General features: G+C 40.4%; 1 protein-coding gene across 6 annotated transcripts in view; it reads left to right on the plus strand.

The window, feature by feature from the left end:
* The window catches only part of DCLK2 (doublecortin like kinase 2), a 113117-nt gene that overhangs the window by 80871 nt on the left and 8776 nt on the right, over nucleotides 1-23470 (plus strand). For all 6 annotated transcript variants that reach the window (XR_005453413.1, XR_005453415.1, XR_005453414.1 and 3 more), the window contains 8 exons: nucleotides 64-121; nucleotides 3387-3506; nucleotides 5051-5197; nucleotides 11855-11988; nucleotides 14283-14360; nucleotides 19708-19804; nucleotides 21710-21790; nucleotides 22974-23090. Coding sequence is in view for 3 of the 6 variants with exons in the window: in XM_038755116.1 (XP_038611044.1) it covers nucleotides 64-121; nucleotides 3387-3506; nucleotides 5051-5197; nucleotides 11855-11988; nucleotides 14283-14360; nucleotides 19708-19804; nucleotides 21710-21790; nucleotides 22974-23090 (832 nt within the window). In the remaining 3 variants the exon portion in view is untranslated. The remainder of the gene's footprint in view (nucleotides 1-63; nucleotides 122-3386; nucleotides 3507-5050; nucleotides 5198-11854; nucleotides 11989-14282; nucleotides 14361-19707; nucleotides 19805-21709; nucleotides 21791-22973; nucleotides 23091-23470) is intronic.

A 23470-nucleotide genomic window follows, 5' to 3' on the forward strand; every position in this document is an offset into this window, starting at 1 on the left:
ATAACCATATTGCAGGTTGAGGTTGAAGACTTTAAATAGTGGTATTCATCTGCTTTGTCTTAGGTCCACTGGAAAAGAATTTGCCTTGAAAATTATAGACAAGGCCAAATGTTGTGGGAAGGTAAAGTATGCACTGCACCAAGTTGGCACTTGATAAATGCTACTATTTCTGACTAGTGTGTGTATTCACCTTGAAAAGAATAAAAGAAACAGCAGATTGTTTTATACTCTCAGGGATGTGGGTTAAGGATCCATACTGGTTTGGGAAGGTTGGAATGTCTCCCCGCAGTCTCCACTGATAAAATATTTTTTTCCAAAAATGCAAGAAGGAGGAGGGTTAATCAGTCAGTGGTATTTATTGAGCCCTTATGTGTTCAAGGCACTGTAACTAAGTGCTTGAGAGAGAACAATATAACAGTGATGGTAGACACATTCCCTGTGCACAAGGAATTTACAGTGAGGAGGGGGAGTCAGTCATTAAAATAGATTACAGATATGTACCTAAGTGTCATGGGACTGGGGGGTTGGGGGGGGGGGAAATCAAGTGCTTAAAGGTGACACGGAAGGGAAATCAAGTAGGGGAAATAGCATTTAGTCAGGGAAGGCCCTCTTGGATGAGATGTGATTTTAGGGTGACTTTGAAGGTTGGAGAGAATACTGGCCTGCCATATATGATGGGAGAGAGTGTTTCAAGCCAGAAGGAGAATGTGGGCAACGAATCAGCAGTGGGATGGATGAGGTTGAGGTACAGTGAGTAGATTGGAAATCAAAGAGGTAAGGTAGGAGGGGGCAAGGTGATTGAGTGCATTAAACTGATGGTTAAGAATTTCTTTATGATGCAGAGGTGGATAGGCAATCACTGAAGTTTCTTGAGTGGGGAAGACATGTATTTAAGGGCTTGTTTAGAAAGACTTTTCTAAAGATTTCTTCATGAAAAATTCAGTCCAGTGCTATAAATAGCTGCCAGAAATGTAGAGGTCATTTGGAACATATTGGAGAGCAGTATTTCATGTTTTGTAGTCTCACTTTCTTTTGAAGACTCAACTTTCACCTATATTGATTCCTGTTTATCTATCTCCCAACCACAGATTTTCTCTGATTACCCTCAATGGCACCTGATGGTCTCTTCAGATGAGGTTTCTGAGATACTGTCCCCGACCAATCTACTACATTTTATAAATTAACTTGATAGGGTTTACGCAGAGCAATTAGTGAATTACAAAACAGTCCATTTATAATCTTGATGACACACCATAATTCACTGGAAGATTATTTTGTTTGGTGCCAGTACAATTGAGCTGCAATCTATCTGTGATTCATTCGTAGATTTATTTAGAGCAGTTAGATATATGATGGAACAAAGAGCTTTTTCTTCAGAATAATTCCCAGGTTAGCCAACTCACTCAGAAACAAAGTACTGTTAATCCATTTCTTTTAGGAGAAAAGTGATTAGAGTTAAAATGAGGTTAATGATTTCCCTTGGTACTTTGTATTTCCAGATTTCTAAGATGGAGTAAAGCAGATCCATCTGGCTAATTAATCCAGAGTAGTCTTTGGTGGAGAAAGTATGCCTGTCTTTTAAATTTTAAGTTCATATTGAAAACCTTTACATCATATTAAAAATATCAAGTTTAGTAAAGTAATTTCAAAAATATAAAGTAACTGGTATTCTGATTTTCTGTAATATTTTATTGGGTCGAATTACCAGCTATCAATTTTAAAAATCAAATGTTTTTAAAAAATTGTCAAACTTCTAGGGGATCCCACCAATGTATAATGTTATATACCATAAATACATTGTATCAGATGCTCCCTGAAAGTAGCATAGGCTTCACTCCACTCCTAGGATCATTTTTCTAAAAGAAAAGTTCAGTCCACGTCTCTCCACTCCTCAAGGACTTCCAGTGGTTGTCTGTCCACCTCCATGTCAAACAAAAGTCCTTAGCATTCACTTTAATGCTCCTTCCTACTGTACCTCATGTATCTCCTACTGCAATGCAGTTCTCGCACTTTGTTCTGCCTTTGGACTGGAACTTCTTCCCTTTTCAGATAAGACAGGCTACCACTCTCTCCACGTTCAAAGCCTTATTCAAATTACATCTCCTCCAAAACCCCCACTAAGCCCTCATTTCCCCACTCCCTCCCATGTAGCCTATGCACTTGGATCTATAACCTTTAAGCATTTGATATTGACCCCACCCTCAGCCCTACACCACTTATGTACATATTTGTAATTTGTATTAACGCCTGTCTCCTCCTCTAAACTTGTAAGACCCTTGTGGGCAGAGATCATGTCTACCAACTCTTGTATTGTACTCTCCTTACTACACAATGCTAGACTGTGAGCCCGTTGTTGGGTAGGACTTGTCTTTTTCTGTTGCCAAATTGTACTTTTCAAGCACTTAGTACAGTGCCCTGCTCACCGTAAGTGCTCAATAAATATGTTTGAATGAATGAATGAATTCTCTGCACATAATAAACACTCAATAAATACTTTTGGCACAAATGGATTTTTTCAAGTCACTAGAATAGTGAAAAGGGCTGTTCTGTTGCACTAAATGACAGTCTAGCATCCAGATAGAGTTAGTGTACCTTTTACTCACAATCATAGAATAATTTATATCCAGTTATGCCCTGATACATTTTTTCATTATATGATCTGGATATAACAATGGAAGAATTAAGGAATGCTTTTCCCAAAACATGTCTGTCCTAATTTATCACAATCCTCTAGTTGGTGCACATAACTAGCACTCATCAAGGCATAATGCTGCTAAAACTTTCCAGCCCCTGCTTCTGATTTACAATGACTGTGAAAGGTATACAGCATTTTGCAACTGATAGAAATACGTCTTTAAATTATTTATTATAAATTGCTTATATATTCATATTAATATCTGACACCACCTCTAGACTGTAAGTTCATTATGGGCAGGAAACATGTCTGCTAATTTTCTTGTATTGTACTCGTCCAAACACTTAGAACAGTTCTCTGCACATAGTAAGTGCTCAGTAAATACCATTGATTGATGGATAAAACTAATATAGGAATTTATATTATAAAATATCAGTTGTAGTCATATCTTTGAACAATCTACCCCCTAACCTAGTAATTCATATGAATTAGTGGGTCCTATAGCCCAGTTTTCTCATATCACAAGTTATTTCAAGAATACCGTATTCTACATTTTAGGAGAACTTGTACTTACCTGGTAGGATCTGATCTGTTGGTTTTGAGTTCAAACCACACTGCATTTCCTCAATCTTCTGCAGTATTATCATAGTAGAAAACTTTTCCAGAAGCAGAAATTTGTATGGGAGAAGTGTTGGCTTAGTAGAAGAGAATATTCTTCTAAAGTTGCCTTTGCCTCACACTTTAAACCCAGGAGCACCTGATTGAGAATGAAGTGTCAATACTACGACAAGTGAAACACCCAAACATCATCATGCTAATCGAGGAAATGGATACTTCCACTGAGCTGTATTTGGTGATGGAATTAGTCAAGGTAAAATGATCTGGGACTGTTTTCTTTGGAAATTAATCTACGCTTTACTATTGTGCCTGCCGTAAGACTTCATTTACTTTCAGGAGATTTCGTCAGTGGGGTATTTTATTAATCATTTCAGTAATGCAACTATTAACATTAGAGGTTCATCGTATTAGAAATTGTGCTGTTCTGTTTAATAAAATGTTCTTTGTAGGAGTTACCTCTGTTTCCACCTCTCAGTGTTAAAATAAGCCTAGGTAATTGTAATTAATGATTTTATCAGAAATGAAAGGGCTTTAAAGCATTGTGATTTTTTTAAACATTCCTATGTTATAAGTTTTTCAGAAGTCCCACGGATAGATTGAAAACCTTTTAGTTCTTCCCAATTTCCAGTGAAGGAATAATGTATCTAATTGTTGTGACAGCAAGTCAAGAAGAAGATCGTGCTGGGATCACAAATTAGTTTTTTATTTTAATTTCCCACTGTTTTAATTTTTTAATACCAAAAATTCTTCAAGATCACACTAGTCAAAATTACTCTCCTTGAATTAAATAATTTCATTTCTACTGAGATGCTAAATCCAGAGTGCTAATTGTACATAGAACAAATCCTTAAAATTGATTTAAATGCTTTTTTCTAAGAATTGGCATAATGATTCCTCTGAAATAATTTTTAATTTAAAGGCAACCCATACTTCATCCTTTGAAAACATTTCTTAATTACAGATTCTCATTCACGTATATTGCAGTGCTTGGAATTCTACCCAGGGTTAAACCATGTCACTCTTCCAGGAGTATCCAGGGAAGCCACTGTGACAGGAGACATTTAAACTTGTCCTACCAAATGGATAAAAATATTTCTTATTTTCAGTTCGCGTCCTCTGTAGAAAAGCAACCAAACCGCCACCAAACCACCACTGTTAAAGCCCCCCAAGAACCAATGAATAGAAAACCAATTGATGCTATTTGGGTGCTTACTGTTTGTCAAGCACTGTACTAAGTGCTTGGGAGAGTACAATGCAGCCGAGTTGGTAAACACAATCCCTGCCCTCAAGGATCTTACAGTCTGGAGGGAGAAACAGACATTAAAATAAGTTACGACTATGATCAGAAGTGTTGTGGGGATGAATGGGATGAATAGCAAGCACTGAAAGGGATGCAAGCGGGAGAGGGAATGGGGGAGTGAGGGCTTAATGGGAGAAGGCATCATAAAGACATAGTGTTTTTATTCTTCCTAAAATATTCTTGAAATGCTAGAAAAGAAGGTAGTGAAATAATTTGAAGTGGAAGAGAGAGCAAATGAAAAGTCAATGTGCATTTATAATTTACCTTCTTGCCTCTCCGTGCCATCATGGATATTAATCATGAGGGTATTTTTTAGCTTGTTTATTGCTGTTCTTCCATATCTGCTGCCACATGGAGAAGGCGAGTTTATTTCTCTCTGTTGGTACAGTTTTTCAGCATTCTGAGATGGCCGGAGTGGCATAAATTTTTAAGGTTGCTGGATATAGGGTTGTTTGGTTTTCCTTCTGCTGCCCTGTGGTTTCTATTGTTTACATTAGGGAGGAGATCTTTTTGATGCAATCACCTCTTCAACCAAGTACACTGAGAGAGATGGCAGTGCGATGGTCTACAACTTAGTCAGTGCCCTGAAATACCTCCACAGCCTCAATATCGTACATCGAGATATCAAGCCTGAGAATCTCCTGGTAGGTTCTTTTTTCCTCTTTGTTCTCTTCTCTTCTAATGGAAATGATTGCATGTAAATATAAAAAAATCATGGGGTTTTGCTAATGACAGGAGAAAGTGTTGAGAGCACAAGTGTAGGGACTCAACAGGGTTAAAATGACAATTTCCATGACATATTGCAAGTCTAATGAATTAATGTGTATGTAATGTTTAATAGACCCTAGCACCCGTCCTTATTTATATACTGACTACCCGTTGAAAATTGAGGTGGGCAAGGTGTGTGGCTTGACTAAATAAAATAAAAGCCTGAAGAATAAATTGGGGTTGTAACTGTTTGTTAAAAGGTATATGAATTATTTCAGGGGTTTTGAGGCCTCTTCAATGACCCTTTTAGTGGTGAAAGTATCCCTTTTCCCTCCCTATGGTAATATCATTTGATGACATGACTTCTTAGTGTTCTGCATATGAACCATATGAGTACTGCTTGTTTCCCCTCTCTTCCCAAAGGCATTATAATTCATTTCTATGTGCTCCCATCAAGGAAATAAATATCCCCTTCTCTGTAATGAGACATATTATGACTCTGTTTTATGAACTCCAGGATAGAAGTGAAGGCAGAATTCAAATCCCTATCACAGCGTCCTTGGGGGATGTGGGTACTGTCTTCACTATTCAAAACAGATGTCCATACAGCCGTCAGCAGCATGTGGCCCTTTCTAAAGGGGCCAGGCTGCTGTTTGTTCACTTCACTCTAAGCCAGTTACCCTACAGAAGAATTGAAGACAGGAGACAAATATGTATTCTAAACTGGATCTATACCGGTATGTTGACCTTGGCATTAATATGAGAATTACTTACCCAGTCCCTATCATCTGGATTGGTTCAACCCCTCTTGTTATTTCTATCAGGTAGTCTTACCAGTGGATGCATGAACTATATGTAGTTTTGGGGAAGTACAAAACAAGTAAGTTTTGTAGTCTGCTGGGGGAGACAGACATAAAAGCACATATGGAGTGATCAAAATAAATAATGAATGTAGATTTGAGTATATGTAGATACATAAATGCTGAGGGTGGGTATAAATGTTTAAGTGTAAGTATTCCATAGTTAAGGATGAGGAAATAGAGCTAGACAGTAGACACAAGTGGCTGATGGGCTATAATGACCAGGAAGGTGCAGGGAATAAAGCTAATCCTTCAGGCTTGTTCTTAAATATTCACGAATGTCCTATAGACAATATTGTCAGACTGGAAGGTAAATTGTTGGCTTAATATAAGCTTATTCCCAATTGGAACATTAGGCCTGGCACTAATGTGAACTCATTTAACCGGAGTATTCTGGGAAAAAAAACCTCATTTGTTAAATAAACATAAATGCCCTTTCTTTTTACATAGAGAGTGTAAATGGATTACTTAAAAGATGAAAGAGTAGTTTTTTACTATTGGTGCTTTGCTGGATAGAAACTGACTTAATAGAATTGCCTGTAATGCAAACAGTTACTGTCAGTTTCTTCTGCTACCCAAATGTAATTCAGTTGTTTAGCACCAGATTATTCATTGCTCTGATTTGCACCCTGCACCCCAGTTGCAAACCCATAAGTTACAAGGTCTGCTGGGAATGATGGATGGGCATCTATGTCAAGGAGCATGGGGGTTGCCACAAGAGCTATGAATTACAGTACCGAGGTGCCCCGTCACAGCCGACTGTAGCTTAATTGCGTGCAAGGGCCGAGTGATAAATTCTGCTTTACTAGGAAATGTGGAGAAGGGAGGGAAGAGAGCTCAGCGTACTAGGTGTTTTGTCTAAATTGTGGTGTTTTGGAGTCCTTCTCTTTCTGGGAACAATGTTTCTGTTTTATAGAACATGATATTTAAACTTCTCCCAGCCCCTCATTTGTGGAAAGCATCCAGTTTTCACCCGAGGCTGACAGTAATTTAACATTTGGGGTGTGGAGCTACTTCGGTTGGGAGTTGGCAGTAAAGTTGTACCACAATCGCTGCCCCATTTGAATATCCCACTTCACCTCATTACCAAAACCAATCAATCGTATTTATTGAGCGTTTACTGTGTGCAGAGCACTATACTAAGCGCTTGGGAAGTACAAGTTGGCAACATATAGAGACAGTCCCTACCCAACAGGGGGCTCACAGTCTAAAACCACCTTCCTTGAGGTTTGCCTGGTATGGATTTCTCAGAATTGCTTTTACTTTCACTCTGGAGAGGATTCCCTACTGCAATATTGATCCCATCAGAGTATTACTATTACTACTACCACTAATAATGATGATAATTGTGGTATTTGTTAAGCGCTTGCTATGTGTCAAGCATTGTTTTAAGCCTGAGGTAGATAAAAAGTATTCAGGTCCCACTTGGGGCTCATAGTCTAAATTGCAGATGAGGGAACTAAGACACAGAAAAAGTTAGGTGACTTGCCCAATGTCATACGGCACGTAAGTAGAGAAGCAGCGTGACTCAGTGGAAAGAGCACAGGCTTTGGAGTCAGAGGTCGTGGGTTTGAATCCCGGCTCCGCCAAATGTCTGCTATGTGACCTTGGGCAAGTCACTTAACTTCTCGGAGCCTCAGTTACCTCATCTGTAAAATGGGGATGATGATTGTGAGCCCCACGTGGGACCACCTGATCACCTTGTATCCCCCCAGTACTTAGAACAGTGCTTTGCACATAGTAAGCGCTTAACAAATGTTATTATTATTATTATTATTATTAGCAGAGCCAGGATTAGAACTGAGATCCTCTGATTCCCAGGTCCTTGCTATTTCCACTACTCCATGACAATTTTTGTCCTTCAGGAAATAAAATGGATGGAATAGTTTTAATTTTTAGCAGATCTCATCACTAGGATATTTGCCAGGCAAAAATTAACCATGTGGACACAATGACTAATTGGTCAAATTTATATTTATATAAATGGAACCCTTTAAATAGCCAAGGTTAAGAATATAGTCTCCGATATATTCATATTGAAGTCTCAGAAATTAAGACTCTTTGAAAATTAGATTACTAGATGTCTTAAGGCATGATGCTGCCTTTTGGCAAATGTTGCTGAAAACTGAGCTTAATTCTATATTTTTGAGAGTGGGTAAATTATGCTCCAGGGAATTCCAGGGGCTAAGGGTTATGTAAATACAGATCTCACCACGGTGTTCTAGTTTGTTGCCCTCATGGCCTTTGAAAATGAATTTATATCCCTCAAAATATGGGCAGATTAAGATCTATGTTCTCATGAAAGTGAAGCAGTACAGTCTAGTGGAAAGAGCATAGGCCTGGGAGTTAGACCTGGGTTCTAATCCTGACTCAGCCAGTTTCCTGCTGTGTATTCTTGGGCAAGTAAGTCACTTAACTTCTCTGTGCCTCAGTTCCCTCATCTGTAAAATGGGGATTAGGACTGTGTCATGTGTGAGACAGGGTCTGTGTCCAAACTGATTATCTTTAATCTATCCCAATGATTGGTACATAGTAATCTATACAGTGTCTGGCACATAGTAAGTACTTAACAAACAGCATTTAAAAAAAACTCTATTTGGAGTAAAAACCTGCCCCATTATTGTTTTGAGAGTTTTAAAATCTTTGAATTGTTGAGCCTGATTATGACCCCAATGTGTGAGGAAGTGTTCAGTAAATATGATTGAATGAATTAATGAATAGGAAATTGCAGGTAGTTTAAACCCACTTAGGTAGGGATGCCAATCAATCGTATTGAGCGCTTACTGTGTGCAGAGCACTGTACTAAGCGCTTGGGAAGTACAAGTTGGCAACATCTAGAGACGGTCCCTACCCAACAGTGGGCTCACAGTCTAGAAGGGGGAGACAGAGAACAAAACAAAACATATTAACAAAATAAAATAAATAGAATAGATATGTACAAGTAAAATAAATAGAGTAATAAATACGTACAAACATATATACAGGTGCTGTGGGGAAGGGAAGGAGGTAAGGCGGGGGAGGGGGGAGAGGAAGGAGGGGTGCCAGTGTGGATTTAGGTGTGGGAATGAGTGTGCATTTCAGCTCCTCAATGTAAACCAGAACAAGGTTCAGGAGCTTTCACAGGACCAGAAACAAAGTATTTTACAAGTGTCGACTGTCCCCTCCCCTCATTGAGTCAGGAAGAGTGTGATTTGATCACTTTCTCATTCTGGGATCGCTGGGCAGGCGAGAGTAGATGGGGCTGCTGGTCACTCTCCTCTTCCCCGCCATTATAGAGCACTGCTGAGGTAACAAAGACACAGGTGCTTCTCCTGCCCCTGAAAGTAGGTGGGGCTGAATAGATCATGAGCTCCAGCACACAGTTGAACGCAGTTTAATTCTCCACCTAATTGGACTCCACATCCAACTTTTCTCAGTGTAGCCAGTAAGCCATTGGTTCCCCCTCTCCATCCCCCCATCTTACCTCCTTCCCTTCCCCACAGCACCTGTATATATGTATATATGGTTGTACATATTTATCACTCTATTTATTTATTTATTTTACTTGTACATTTCTATCCTATTTATTTTATTTTGTTGGTATGTTTGGTTCTGTTCTCTGTCTCCCCCTTTTAGACTGTGAGCCCACTGTTGGGTAGGGACTGTCTCTATGTGTTGCCAATTTGTACTTCCCAAGCGCTTAGTACAGTGCTCTGCACATAGTAAGCGCTCAATAAATACGATTGATTGATTGATTGATTGATTGATTCTAGCCAAAAGAAGCAGTGAAACACACATTTTGGCAAAATTGACTGTATGTGTATAATGGGTCCTGAGAGAAGATACAAGCTGAATCCACTACATAAAGAAACTGTACTTTCTGCAACTTGCTGCCCTGCCTCCAGATTAATATTCTGCCTTTTGTTCAGGCTGAATCCTATGTACAATTGCCAGGGGCTGTCAGTTCATTCATCCATTCAGTTGTATTTATTGAGCACTTACAGTGTGCAGAGCACTGTACTAAGCACTTGGAAGAATACATTATAGCAATAGACACATTTCCTGCTCACACGGCTTGCAGTTCCCAGCAGGGACTGGCTGTGTTTCATTGATTTTAAAAAAAATGCATCGAGGTGCTCTAAAGCATTTCTCCTGCCAGCATTCATTGTATCATTCAAAACTGCTTTGGTTCCTGGGTCACCCATGCCCAGGAAAACAAGTTGTAAGCAAAGATTTCATTGCCTGTGCAATTTACCTGCATTATAACTTCATCATAAGAGACTTTGCCCTGCTGTTTGATGGTTGTTGAATATACATAGAGGTTTTGGTAGTAAAACTTTCCTAGCCCTATAACAGATTAGCTAAATGCCAGCAATGCAAAAGTGGCTAACAATGTTCCAGATCACTCTCTTTCCTCCCAAACATTTTAGGATGATTTCTTGTTTAGCCATTGAGGTGTGTTTCTCTTGAGCAATAGCAATAGACAATCCAATGGTGGTGTATCAGAGGTCATATCCTGGCGAGGGCTCTGTGTTGCTTATACTTGTTCATCCTGTATCAACCTTACACTTGGATTTGCTCCCCTTATTCCTCCCTCAGCCCCACAACACTTATATACGTATCCGTAATTTATTTACATTAATGTTTGTCTCCCTCTCTAGACTATAAGCTCGTTGTGAGCAGGAATCGTGTCTACCAACTCTGTTATACTGTTACATTGTACTTTCCCAAGAGTACAGAGCTCTGCACACAGTAAGCGCTCTAGAAATGTGATTGATCCTACAGTTTCATTTAGCATCCACCTTCCAGGCTCTGCCCTTGTGAGTGACTTTTTGTCCATTTCTGAGGGAAATGACTCAGCTGTTCTTTCACATTTTTTCAACCTAGAGTACAGCAAATTAGCAATATATTAAATGAAGCATGCACACTTTCAAAACAAGTGAGCTCCTTTTTATGACATCTTTATGGATCATCCTTTGAAAAGTGGCCCTGGCCAGATTTCATGTAAATAATTTATACTTTTTTCCTCCAACTCTGATGCTAACTTAAAACCTTTTTGAAACTTTTTGATTTCAAAGGTAATGCATTCTGGGATTGACATCCAAAAATAGGTCACAGAATGTAAAGAAATGAAAAATGATGAAATACAAAGAGAAATCTGCTGGGCCAGATTTTTAAATAGAGCTTTGTACACAATTGGCAACGGGATTTTGTGTTGCAGGTTGGGTATTTGCATTAAGGTATTTGTTCTTATGCATACTGTACTGGAATTGATTCTTAATATTTCTATCCCTGTGTTATAGATTTAAATTTAAACCCTCTGAAATACAAACATCGGTCCTGAAAACAAATGCAAAACACATACCCATATGGCAAGTCACTTAACTTCTCTGAGCCTCAGTTACCTCATCTGTAAAAATGGGGATTAAGACTGTGAACCCCACATGGGACAACCTGATCACTTTGTACCCCCCCCAGCGCTTAGAACAGTGCTTTGCACATAGTAAGCGCTTAACAAATGCCAACATTATTATTATTATTATTTGCCAGGTTGAATTTGAAAGAGTTCCATTGTAATAACCTTAGAAATTTCCAAGACCAAAACAAATCTTAAGAGCACAATGATACATTTCAAAATAACTCATGAAGCCAAAAGAGAGAAAGTTTCCTTTTATGGGATTAAATAGAAGTCAGCATCTACTGTCCTTTGTGTTAAAAGAGCAAACAAACAGATGGTTCTGTTTATGGCTGTAGGTATGTGAATATCCTGATGGAACCAAGTCTTTGAAACTGGGAGATTTTGGGCTGGCTACTGTGGTCGAAGGGCCTTTATACACAGTCTGTGGTACACCTACTTATGTGGCACCCGAAATTATTGCTGAGACTGGGTAAGTACCCATCCTCCTCTATCAGCTTGGTCAACCCTTGTCTCTTGACTTTCCCAAAAGTACCTAAATCCTTTGTTTGACCTTCACAACATTGCTAAAATTCTCCCTTTTCTCTCCATCCAAACTCTTATCTTAATACAATCACTTATCCTGTCCCACCTTGAGTACTGCAGTCAGTACTCCCTTCTGCGTCACCATGACTTGCTCCCTTCATTCATTCCTCCCTCCCGGCCCCACAGCACATACGAAGATATCAGTAATATATTTATTTATGTATTTATTTGTGTATTTATTTATGTATTTATTTATTTATTTATTTATATTAATGCCTGCCTCTCCTTCTAGACTCATTGATGGCAAGGAATGTTTATTGTTGTATTATGCTCTCCCAAGCACTTAGTACGGTGCTTTGCACACCACGGCAAGCAGTCAATAAATACGATTGAATGAATGAATATCTGTTGTTTATTTAGCCACATGTTTAGTATTACATCTTCTGCCAAGTCCTTTTAACTGTTGAATAGTCTCTATTTTTTTCCTTTTCCTCATTAGGTTATAAGCTCTTTGAATGGAGGAGTCTTGTCTTACCCTTTTGAAAGTCCCCTTAGTACCTAGTACAGTGCTCTGAACCCATCAGGTGGTGAAATAATTCTATTGATGTTGCTCTTTGGAAGGAAGAGGTTCTGGAGGTGGTGTTTTTATGAGCTACTGAGGCTAGAGAACTGGGAGGCATCACCCCAAAATCCACAGTTCCGACTTCCTGTGTGGTCTTGGTTAACTTCTCCATTTTCCAGTAGATTTTATAGACTCTTAGTAGGTCTACACTAAAGCACACTTGCACCTTAAAAGCTATGATTCTGAAGAGAGTTTAGCAGCATCTTGTATTTCATATGGAGGTAGCTTAATCAGGTTAGTGTACTGTATAATTGTGGATAGAGGCTGTTCTGCATAAGTAGCGACGTTGAACAAAAAGTTACAATTTCAAGGTGTCATGTGATGGTACCGCGGTGGGTGTTTCAAATAGCCCTACTTAGGGGTTCAAGGCTCAACTCAAACAGGGGCCAGAGTGCCCCCACTATATTTTCATTGGCATAATTCGGAAGAGATTAGATTATCTTTCAGTGACCCTCTCACATATGGTACCAGCTGTGAACACAAAGGTAAGATGGTCCTTGGGTTAGAATTTGACTCTCCTGGTAGTGGTTATCAACAGACATGATTGTCACAACTGAGAATCTCTTGATTACATGGGAAGCAGCGTGGCTCAGTGGAAAGAGCATGGGCTTTGGAGTCAGAGGTCATGGGTTCATGGGTCATGGGTCAGACAATTCTGACTCCGCCAATTGTCAGCTGTGTGACTTTGGGCAAGTTACTTAACTTCTCTGCAACCTCAGTTACCTCATCTGTAAAATGGGGATTAAGACTGCGAGTCCCCTGTGGGACAATGTGATCACTTTGTAACCTCCGCAGTGCTGAGAACAGTGCTTTGCACACAGTAAGCACTTAATAAATGCCATTATTATTATTATTATTATTGTTGTGTATACTAGGTCCATGAAACAAAGAGCTAAACTATCCAGGTGTCTTCGATGGTGACCTGAGCAGAAAAACCTCTCTCCATTGCATTTATCATCATCATCATCAATCGTATTTATTGAGCGCTTACTATGTGCAGAGCACTGTACTAAGCGTTTGGGAAGTACAAATTGGCAACATATAGAGACAGTCCCTACCCAACAGTAGGCTCACAGTCTAAAAGGGGAGACAGAGAACAAAACCAAGCATACTAACAAAATAAAATAAATAGAATAGATATGTACAAGTAAAATAAATAGAGTAATAAATATGTACAAACATATATACATATATACAGGTGCTGTGGGGAAGGGAAGGAGGTAAGATGGGGGGGATGGATGAGTTACCTGAAACTAGGGTGGGTTTTTTTTCCTTGTATTGTATTTTTTAAGCTCTTCCTATGTGTCTGGCACTATACTAAGCTCTGGGATATACACAAGCTAATGAAGTAATGGCTCATAGTCTTTATCCCCATTTTACAGATGAGGTAACTGAGGCACAGAGAAGTTAAGTCACCAAGGTCACCCAACAGGCTAGTGGTGGAGCCGGAATAAGAACCCAGGTCCTCCGACTCGAAACCCATGCTCTGTCAATGGACAATGGTCAATGGACATAATGATGTCTGGGACTGAATATATACAGTTGCAAACCAGAAGCTTGCACGGAGCAGGTCTGAGAAGTTTAAACTAAGTAACATTTCTTTCTCCCTGTTGTTATAGCTATGGTTTGAAGGTGGACATTTGGGCAGCTGGTGTCATCACATACATCCTACTATGTGGATTCCCTCCATTCCGCAGGTGAGCCTTCTCTTTAGCTGAATTAGCATTCAGCAGAAAGTTTTAATTCTTGTCTGCGGCTCACTCACTAACATAAAGCGGTTACAAGTCATATAGAGTTCCATCATCCTGGTGAAATAAACTCTGCCTTTCTCCTTGGGCAAACTTTTTAGAGCAAGAACGCTTCTAATTTGTGGGCAATTATTGTGTTCTGTTTGCTGTGGTAACTATGTAGTTTTGTTCGTTTTATGTAGTTTATCTTTCCTCTCCACAAACCTCTTTTTCTAGGTTCTCCAATCTGGCCTCTGAACTGGAGGAGATTTTCTTAGCTTATCCTAAGCCTATATCTGAGGATGGAAAGAATCACCGGGCCATTTTATGACCTTGGTGATGTCCAGGAGACAAGCCTTCTCTTACCCCACTTCCTGTCTCACCCCCAATCCTGTTTTTAGACTGCTTCATTCCCAGCATCCTGAGCTTTCAGAGAAAGTTGCAGGGAAGTTTCGTATTGCCAAGTTTTCAGTTTAATGGACAGTATTACTGTGCATTAAAAATCCTGTTTTTGAGGTTGATTTTGTTTATTTGAATTTGCAGCACTTAAAACTGCTGAATGGCCGCTGTAATGTTCAAGGCACAATTATTCCTCCTAAATAAGCTCAGCTGTGACAGTTTTGAAAAACTTGTAAGAAATCAGTAAAAAATTAATGTAGATTCACAACTCCCTCTGGTGTTATCTACCAGCAAGTGCATCATTTAAAAACTGAATTTTAGGTAAAAAGAGGGATTCGTGTTTTTTGTCACTTTTTCATTTTCCTATCACCTTCTAAGAGTTCCGTAACTATTTATTTTACATAGAAACAGCTGGTTAATCACTAATTTTTATTGATCTGCTTATCTTCAATGCCAATATAATGTGTACTATATATGCACACCTTTTAGACTGTGAGCCCACTGTTGGGTAGGGACTGTTTCTATATGTTGCCAATTTGTACTTCCCAAGCGCTTAGTACAGTGCTCTGCACACAGTAAGCACTCAATAAATACGATTGATGATGATGCACATAAATAGAATGCTTATAGAAAGCTAGTGGCTTTAAAGTATGATTCAGTAACTGCTATTTTTGTGCAAGTTATATATCGATCAATCAATCGTATTTATTGAGCGCTTACTGTGTGCAGAGCACTTTAGTAAGCGCTTGGGAAGTACAAGTTGGCAACATACAGAGACAGTCCCTACCCAACAGTTATGGAGGCATAAATAGCTTGTTCAAATAATATATATGGATCTCTAATCCATCAGTTTGGTCCCCTTAATTGAATATATCTTAGAGGAGTTTTAATATTGTCTCTGCTAAAGTAGAACTATATTTTGGACTCAAGGTCCTGAAATAATATATACCAGAGAGACAGATGTACAGATAGAATGCAGAGCAGCTAGTTCAATTATGTACTCTGATATTCTGGAGTGTCACTGGGCATCCTACACAATCAAATACTAGGTAATATTATTTTGAACTGTGGTTGAACAATTATACTATGAAGGTGATAGTCTCAATAAGTAAATTCTTAAATATAGTGGAATTTGTTCTCAGAAATCTCATGCACTTGGGTCCAAAGTGTCACTGGAATTATAAATGCATTGAATAACACCCACTGTCATTCCCATTTCTCCCCACTTTGTTTTAACTTAATCTGAGTCCTCCATCCAACCTCTGACATTACCTTGCACTTCCCAGAAACATTGTCTTTATATATACACATTCATCTATCTATCTATCTATCTATCTATCTATCTATCATCTAATTATATATGTATATATTATATATATATATATAAATTTTGATGTGTAGAATGTGTTGTATTCAAGTTTTCTTTAGGTGCATTGTGATGTAATCTAAAGTTTCTGTTTTGATCACTTTCCAAACATTAAGTTGTCTATACTGGCCCATGGATTTTTTTGATAGGGAAAAAGTTAAACTTGCTTTCCAAATGCTTTTGTAATTTTGGAAAATTTATTTTAATTGGCTAACTCAAAAACTAAGAAAATATGGTTGCATTTTAATGTTTTGTGATCAAAAAGAACTCTTGTCAAAGTATTTGTATTCTAAAGGAGTGGTTGCTTTAGAAATTTGCAGATCAGTCCAGCAGGAGTTAGGTCAGATGATGCTTTCTTTCCTGGTAACTGTTCTGTAGGGGTGATGATCTGGTTATATTAATATTTTACAGTTCCTTCAGCAAGGATTCCCTTTTCCTCCATTGTCTGCCCACAATGCTAAGACATTTCAAGCTTCTGGATATTGCTTCAAGTGATCTCATTTTATTTCACTTGTACATATCTATTCTGTTTATTTTATTTTGTTAATATGTTTGGTTTTGTTCTCTGTCTCCCCCTTCTAGACTGTGAGCCCACTGTTGGGTAGGGACTGTGTCTATATGTTGCCAACTTGTACTTCCCAAGAGCTTAGTACAGTGCTGTGCACACAGTAAGCGCTTAATAAGTACAATTGATTGATTGATTTCTGCTGACATCTTTGAAGTTGCTCCGCCCATCACACCTACCAGGTTCAGCTACTGCTTTAATCAATCAATCGTAATTATTGAGCGCTTACTGTGTGCAGAGCACTGTACTAAGCGCTTGGGAAGTACAAGTTGGCAACATATAGAGACAGTCCCTATGGGCTCACAGTCTAGAAATCCAGAAGACTTTATTTAGAGTTCTGGGATTTCACTTTGCTTTTTACAGCTTTTTGGGAGACCCTTTTTATTTTTTAAAAAAGAGCAGTGTTGTTGAAATTGAGGTAAAAAGAAAAGTCAATGAAAAGAATCATTTGGGAAACAAATATCATTTTTCACTTATTCTGGTCTTACTCCTTATTTCTTTCATTATCCAGATGTTTCTCCGAGTACTTTTCACAGAATAGTTCAAATCTCTCCAATCTAGGTTGTTCAGCCATTTGAAAAATGGTGAAATTGAGTTCAACCAATTAGCAAAAATACACAACCAAAAGAAAAGGAAGTGAACGAAGCAGAGAAAGGGAGGTCAGGTAATGAAAAAATAGAGGGCCTCTTTTAAAAAGAGCAGCAAAGAAACCTATCTCGTCCCTTGCTTCTGCAATTCCAGGCCACTTCTAATTGTGCTTTCTAGGCCCTTGCTCCATTGACAGAGAGCCCAGAAGCTCTGTGTGTAGATATGGCAAGATTCAAATATAAATGCCACCGACATTCACGTGGCTTGTTCACATAAGAGTAGTAATAATAATGACAGCAATACTTACATACTTACTATATGTCAAACACTGTACTAAGTGCTGGTGAAGATACAAAATAATCAGGTTGGACACAGTTCCTATCACATGGGGCTCAAAATGTAAATAGTAGAGAGTAATTGAATCACCATTTTACAGATGAGAAAACTGAGATACGGAGAAGTTGCCACTTGCCCAAGGTCACACAGCAGACAAGTAGCAGAGCCAGGATTAGAACCCAGGTCCTCTAACACCCGGGCCTGTGCCCTTTCCACTAGGCCACACTGCCCAAACTATTTTCAAATAACCACAAAAAATCTGCCAGCTCACCAAGGAGATGTGGAATTCCTCATTTTGGCACGGCACGAATGCCTGTTTACGGCTGTACAGTCCTCACACTTCAGACTTGCTGGGGCTAGGGTGTCTTCCCAATATCTTGTTATGGCATGAGTGTTGCTAGATGAGACGGGATTGGTTGTCTCAGTAATGGAGTATCTAAGGGATGTTTGGAAATATTTCCAAAGGGCAAAGTGGTATTTGAAGCGTTTAACCTCCTTCTCCAGTGTTTTGATTTGAGTCAGCAGCCCACCTTCATGAACATAACGCTCCGAATTCCATATTCCAGGTTTTTAGATTCTTGAAGAAGTGTGATGCCATTGTGATGGCATTGTGATGCCATCACAATGTGATGCATTGTGATGCCAATTTGTACTTCCCAAGCGCTTAGTACAGTGCTCTGCACATAGTAAGCGCTCAATAAATACGATTGATTGATTGATTGATTGAAGAAACATCCGGTGCCCGTGAGCGGGAGTTTCTGGATGAGTTTTCGCCTGCCTTGTTAAGGCCTTCTCCTTAGCCGCGGTTCACAAGTTTGAAGAAGAAAATCCTCTCTGTTCCTGTAGGTTTATGAGGACATCGGGCCAGAGAAGGGAAAGAGTTGGGACTGGACTAAGGGACTGAAGGACCCCAGCATCAGACTGTGAAACCCCAAGAAGGGTCTTGAGATCAGAGATGGGTTTCTGGGGACAAAGTGCTCTTGCCTTCAGCTGAATCATTCCCCTTCCAGGTTTCAAGCAGTTCCTTGGCTGGGTTCAATTCCAGGCAGGGGAAGTCAGTCAGTCATATTTATTGAATACTTGCTATACTAAGTGCATGAGAGGGTACAATAAAGACACACTTTCCTTGCCCACAACGAGCTTACAGTCTAAGGGAGGTGACAGACATTAATACAAATAAATTACAGATATGTACATGAGTGCTTTGGGTTGGTGGGAAGGGTGAATAAAGGGAGGAAGTCAGGGCAATGCAGAAGGGAGTGGGAGAAGAGGAAAAGAGGGCTTAGTCAGGGAAGGCTTCTTGGAGGAGATGTGCCTTCACTAATGCTTTGAATTGGGAAAGAGAAATTGTCGGATCAAAGCAAAGGCATTTCTGGGCCTTAGTCATTTTGGCCAGGCCTGGCTAACGCCATCCCACCAGGGTTTTCCCTGTCTGGTTATGGGATCGTTAGAAACAAGAAGCTGGAGCAGCTTCTCCATTTCATCAAGTTTAATCTAGCTCCGGGTGAGGCAGTGTCAGAGGGTCAGGAGTGCTGGCAGTGTGAGTACGCATGCAGGGGACCATAAGCCACGCAAGGGCAAGGGATTACCTCTTGGTCTGTCTTTTTCACTCGCTGTTCCGTGTTCTGTTCCCTCTGGGTATTTAGTGAATATTTTCAACTGACTAGCTGAACACAAGCTGAAAGACCTAGAGTTCAACAGTATTTATCTAGTTGAAAGCTGCTGGCTGTTGAAAGAAATGACCACCTTTTCTGGTGGGTCTAATTTGCTCTTTCCAGATGGCTTAGTTTATGTTTCAGCTAACTCTCAGTGATTTAAGGACTGATTCTCCGGTTTGTGAATTATCCAGACCCTGTGGCTGTCCTCCCTTTGGCTGCCTGCCCTGGGGCCTTTTCTCTGTTTATTACAGCCTCAAGATTGCAACTCTGATAAGGGCCACTGGCTCAGGATGCAGTCCTGAATCCCACCTACCTCATTCCTACCCCACCCCCATCCAACCTCTGAATCCCATTTCATTGGCAGAGACTAATTCACTTTCTCTCTTTCCTATTTAATTGACTTAGCGAGAACAATCTTCAAGAAGATCTCTTTGACCAGATCCTTGCTGGAAAGCTGGAATTTCCTGCCCCTTACTGGGATAACATCAGTGATTCAGCAAAGGTACCAAGATGAGCTCTGCCCCTAGCCTATTCGTAGCCAGAAGAGTGCTTCACTAGCCCAGTAGGACTCTGTGCCTTTCCTGTGACTATGACTATGGACTATATGACTATGGACTGTTCATTGCTTGTCACCCTCATTTTACTGCTGGTTTACAGGCCAAATCTCAAAGACAGTTGGTCCTTTCAGGCGGTATATAAGGTGTCTGACCCAGGCCCTTGAGGTGTCATTTGAAGGATGAATGTGTAGAAGAAATAAGTTCCCAGTCCATGCAAGTTTCCAGTCCATGCATGTTGGCTAATTTGCCTTTGTGTATACATTGTGGAGAGGAGATTAGTTGTTACCAGGTAATTTGACCACTATAGACATGCAAAGTGCACAGTGGAGGTCCTGAGAATCTAAGGATTAGTTTGTTGTGTGTTTTGTCATTTATGTAGCTCTTGGTTTGAAATCCCTTTTTGTTTTATTGAATTTTCCTCTGGAATCTTCCTGTACGTGAGAACACTGCTGCCTGTGAGGCAAAGATATGTTCCCCTCGCAGAAACCCAGTCCACTCATAATGCAGATGAATTTCTCCAAAAGTCAAAGCACAGAATAACCAAATAGAAAATACTTTGTGAATCAATAATAATGATGCACAACAGACTTAAGAACCAGTGATCCAACTCTGTAGGGAGAGGTGGAAATATAGTTTACATTCATGAATGGAGTGGGAAGTAATGCCTTCTCTTCAATCCCTCTTTGCCATTTCCTAAGTAATGAGGTGAATTGTTCCTGAAATGTGTATGGTGTACGTATAGTAATGGAATTGAATCTAATAGGGATTGTTTCTGGGGGTAAGGAGCCAGGTGGTGTGGAGTCCCACAGTGCTTTACTGAATGATGCAAAACCGAAAACCTGTAGTGGCCTGGAAAAGAGATTCAGAGAGGAGGCAAGAAGAGGAGAGGGTATCTCTGAGCCTCTCTTAGAGGACAAGTGTTGGGAGAGAAATAGTGAGAAGGGAGCTACTGGGGCCAGGAGAATGCTGTCAGGAGGTCCAGTGGGAGTGAGCAAAAAAAGTCCTGGGGTTTGGGTGGAGGGAGGGTGTCTGCAGTAGTAGGGACAGTTTCCAGATTGCCCTTTAGTGAGCCATCGTTCCTCACAAAATCAGGGTATCTGTCTTCTCTGAGGAGACCACCTGCACAATCTCCCAGGATGTGGCTGGACTGGAAGTGGAATCCATGGAGAGGGGCTCAGTGGGGCATGAATGAACCTCATGGCTAGCTGCCTATCCATACCTAAGGGTCAGGGCATCTGTAGGGAACAGCCGTATCTGGTAGCCCTTGGAGGTCGGTATTTCCATTTCCTGCCAGGGCCTGCCTTATGCTGTAGGCCTTCTCCTATCCTCTGGGACTTTCCCGAATGTCTAGTGGAAGCTGCAGTATCGGTTTTTGACCCTCCACTGAGCAGCCTAGGGCTGCCAACTAAACCTTTCATGGTTCCACCCAAATCCCCTTTCCTTCAGGTCCTGGCAGGAGGGAAAAACAGGAGAATTGTCACCCCAAGGAACCAGTGAAGGCACATCTCTCCTCAGTTCAATCCAGGAAGAAGATCTGAATTCAGGAATCCCATCTTCTGTCACAGATCCTACTATAAACGCTTAGTACAGTGCCGTGCACACAGTAAGCGCTCAATAAATACGATTGAATGAATGAATGAATAGTGCACATGAATGAGGAGTGAAGCAGGGCCTTCACCAAGCACAGGACCCCAAGGCAGGCATTTTGATTTGCCTTATGTCCTTCAAGTGGGGCGACTTTGCTGACTTCTTAGGAAATAGGGCCAAAACCAGTCGTATGTCGTATGTCTGGAGACTTATGCTGTTTTCCTCCTGCTTCCTTTGCTGTTTTGCTCTTTGTTTTCTACTAGGAATTAATCAGCCACATGCTACAGGTAAATGTCGACGCTCGATATACAGCAGGGCAGATCCTGAGTCATCCCTGGGTTTCAGTAAGTTCATGCCTCATGCTCTCTCTCTAAATGATATACCCTTCTAGACTGTGAGCCCGCTGTTGGGTAGGGACCATCTCTATATGCTGCCAACTTGTACTTCCCAAGCGCTTAGTACCGTGCTCTGCACACAGTAAACGCTCAATAAATACGATTGAAATGATATACCCTGAGGATCAAATTGTGGCCTTGTTACTGTCATTCCTCAACATGTGCACCTCAACCTTTGAGCCATCCGTAGAGGATAAGTGTGGCCTCGTAGAAACAGAACGGGCTTGGGAGTCAAGGGACCTGGGTTCTAATCCAAGCTCTCCCACTTCCCTACTGTGTGACCCTGGGGGAGTCACCTAACTTCTCTGTGCCTCAGTTTCTGTAAAATATGGATTTTCTCTCTACCGTAGACTGTGAGCCCCAAGTTGCGTAGGGACTGTATCCAACCTGATTATCTTCACCTATCCCAGCACTTAGTGCGGTGTTTGGTGCATAGCAAGCACTTAACAAATAATAATGATTATCATCATTATTATTGTTAAAGTATCAGTCCTGCCTTTTTTTTTTTGAATGGTGTCAGAATCGTCACAGCTTCAGATATGAAGTGTTCCGAGCCAACCCAGCTTGTAAAGGGAATCATCAGCACCTCTTGTTGGTGTGGTGATGGCTCTGGCTTGTTGAAGATGCCTCCTCCTCCCCACCTCCCCCCCCAAAAAAATATTCTGACTTATTTGATGGGTATCATGAAAAAGGTTTGATTATTGGGTGTGCTATTTCTTCCTGAACATGGTATTCAAACAGAGACGGTGCTTTCAGGATCAGAATATGTTGGAAATGCTTTGGGCTGGCTAGGAATGTAACCTCTTCTGTCTTGCTAGGACCGCATGATTATTACCATCTTTCTCTGCTGGCAAATTGAGGTAGGGAGGTTAAGCAAATTAGCCAAGGTCATCATGTTCTCATGACAGGTAATGTGAGCTCCATAACTCTAAGCCCTCGGGCACAGAATAGACAGTCGACTTAGAAGTAGGACTTCTTCATTGGGTAGGAAATAACCCAGAGAAACTATGGCCCTATTCCTATGATTCACACTTTCTCTCAAGGGGGGGCGAAGCCCATTTGTGTGCAAGGACTTTGTTTTCTTTTTTCTGCTTTGGTGCAGAAGTGGTCATGCTTGTCTTTCTTTCCACAGGATGATGCTTCTGAGGAGAATAATATGCAGGCAGAAGTAACAGGTAAACTAAAGCAGCACTTCAGCCATGCCCTGCCCAAACAGAACAGCACTACCACTGGGGTCTCTGTTATCATGGTAAGCAGATCAGAGCATTTTTTCACCCAGTGCTTAACCCACAGTTTAGTTTTTGTTAATCAGTAGATAATAGCTGAGATATTACAAATGCATCATTGCCTCCACGGGTTTCCAGGTGCAAACTCATATTCCCTATCCATGGAGGTAGGGAAAAGAAAGAAGTCCTGAGTTGGCAGCCCAACAATTAATCAGTTCCCCTTTACATCATAAGTCCACCACCCTGTGCAGCAGTCCAGCCGTTATGGGCTGTCTCGGGGCCGTAGCACCCCAGGCTAGGATATCAACGGGGGCCTCAATCAATTGATGGTATTTATTGAGCACTTATTACTACTACTACTAATAATAATAATTGTGATATTTGTTAAGCGCTTACTATGTGT

The sequence above is a fragment of the Tachyglossus aculeatus genome, chromosome 12, assembly GCF_015852505.1.
Source record: "Tachyglossus aculeatus isolate mTacAcu1 chromosome 12, mTacAcu1.pri, whole genome shotgun sequence".
Classification (NCBI taxonomy): Eukaryota; Metazoa; Chordata; class Mammalia; order Monotremata; family Tachyglossidae; genus Tachyglossus; species Tachyglossus aculeatus.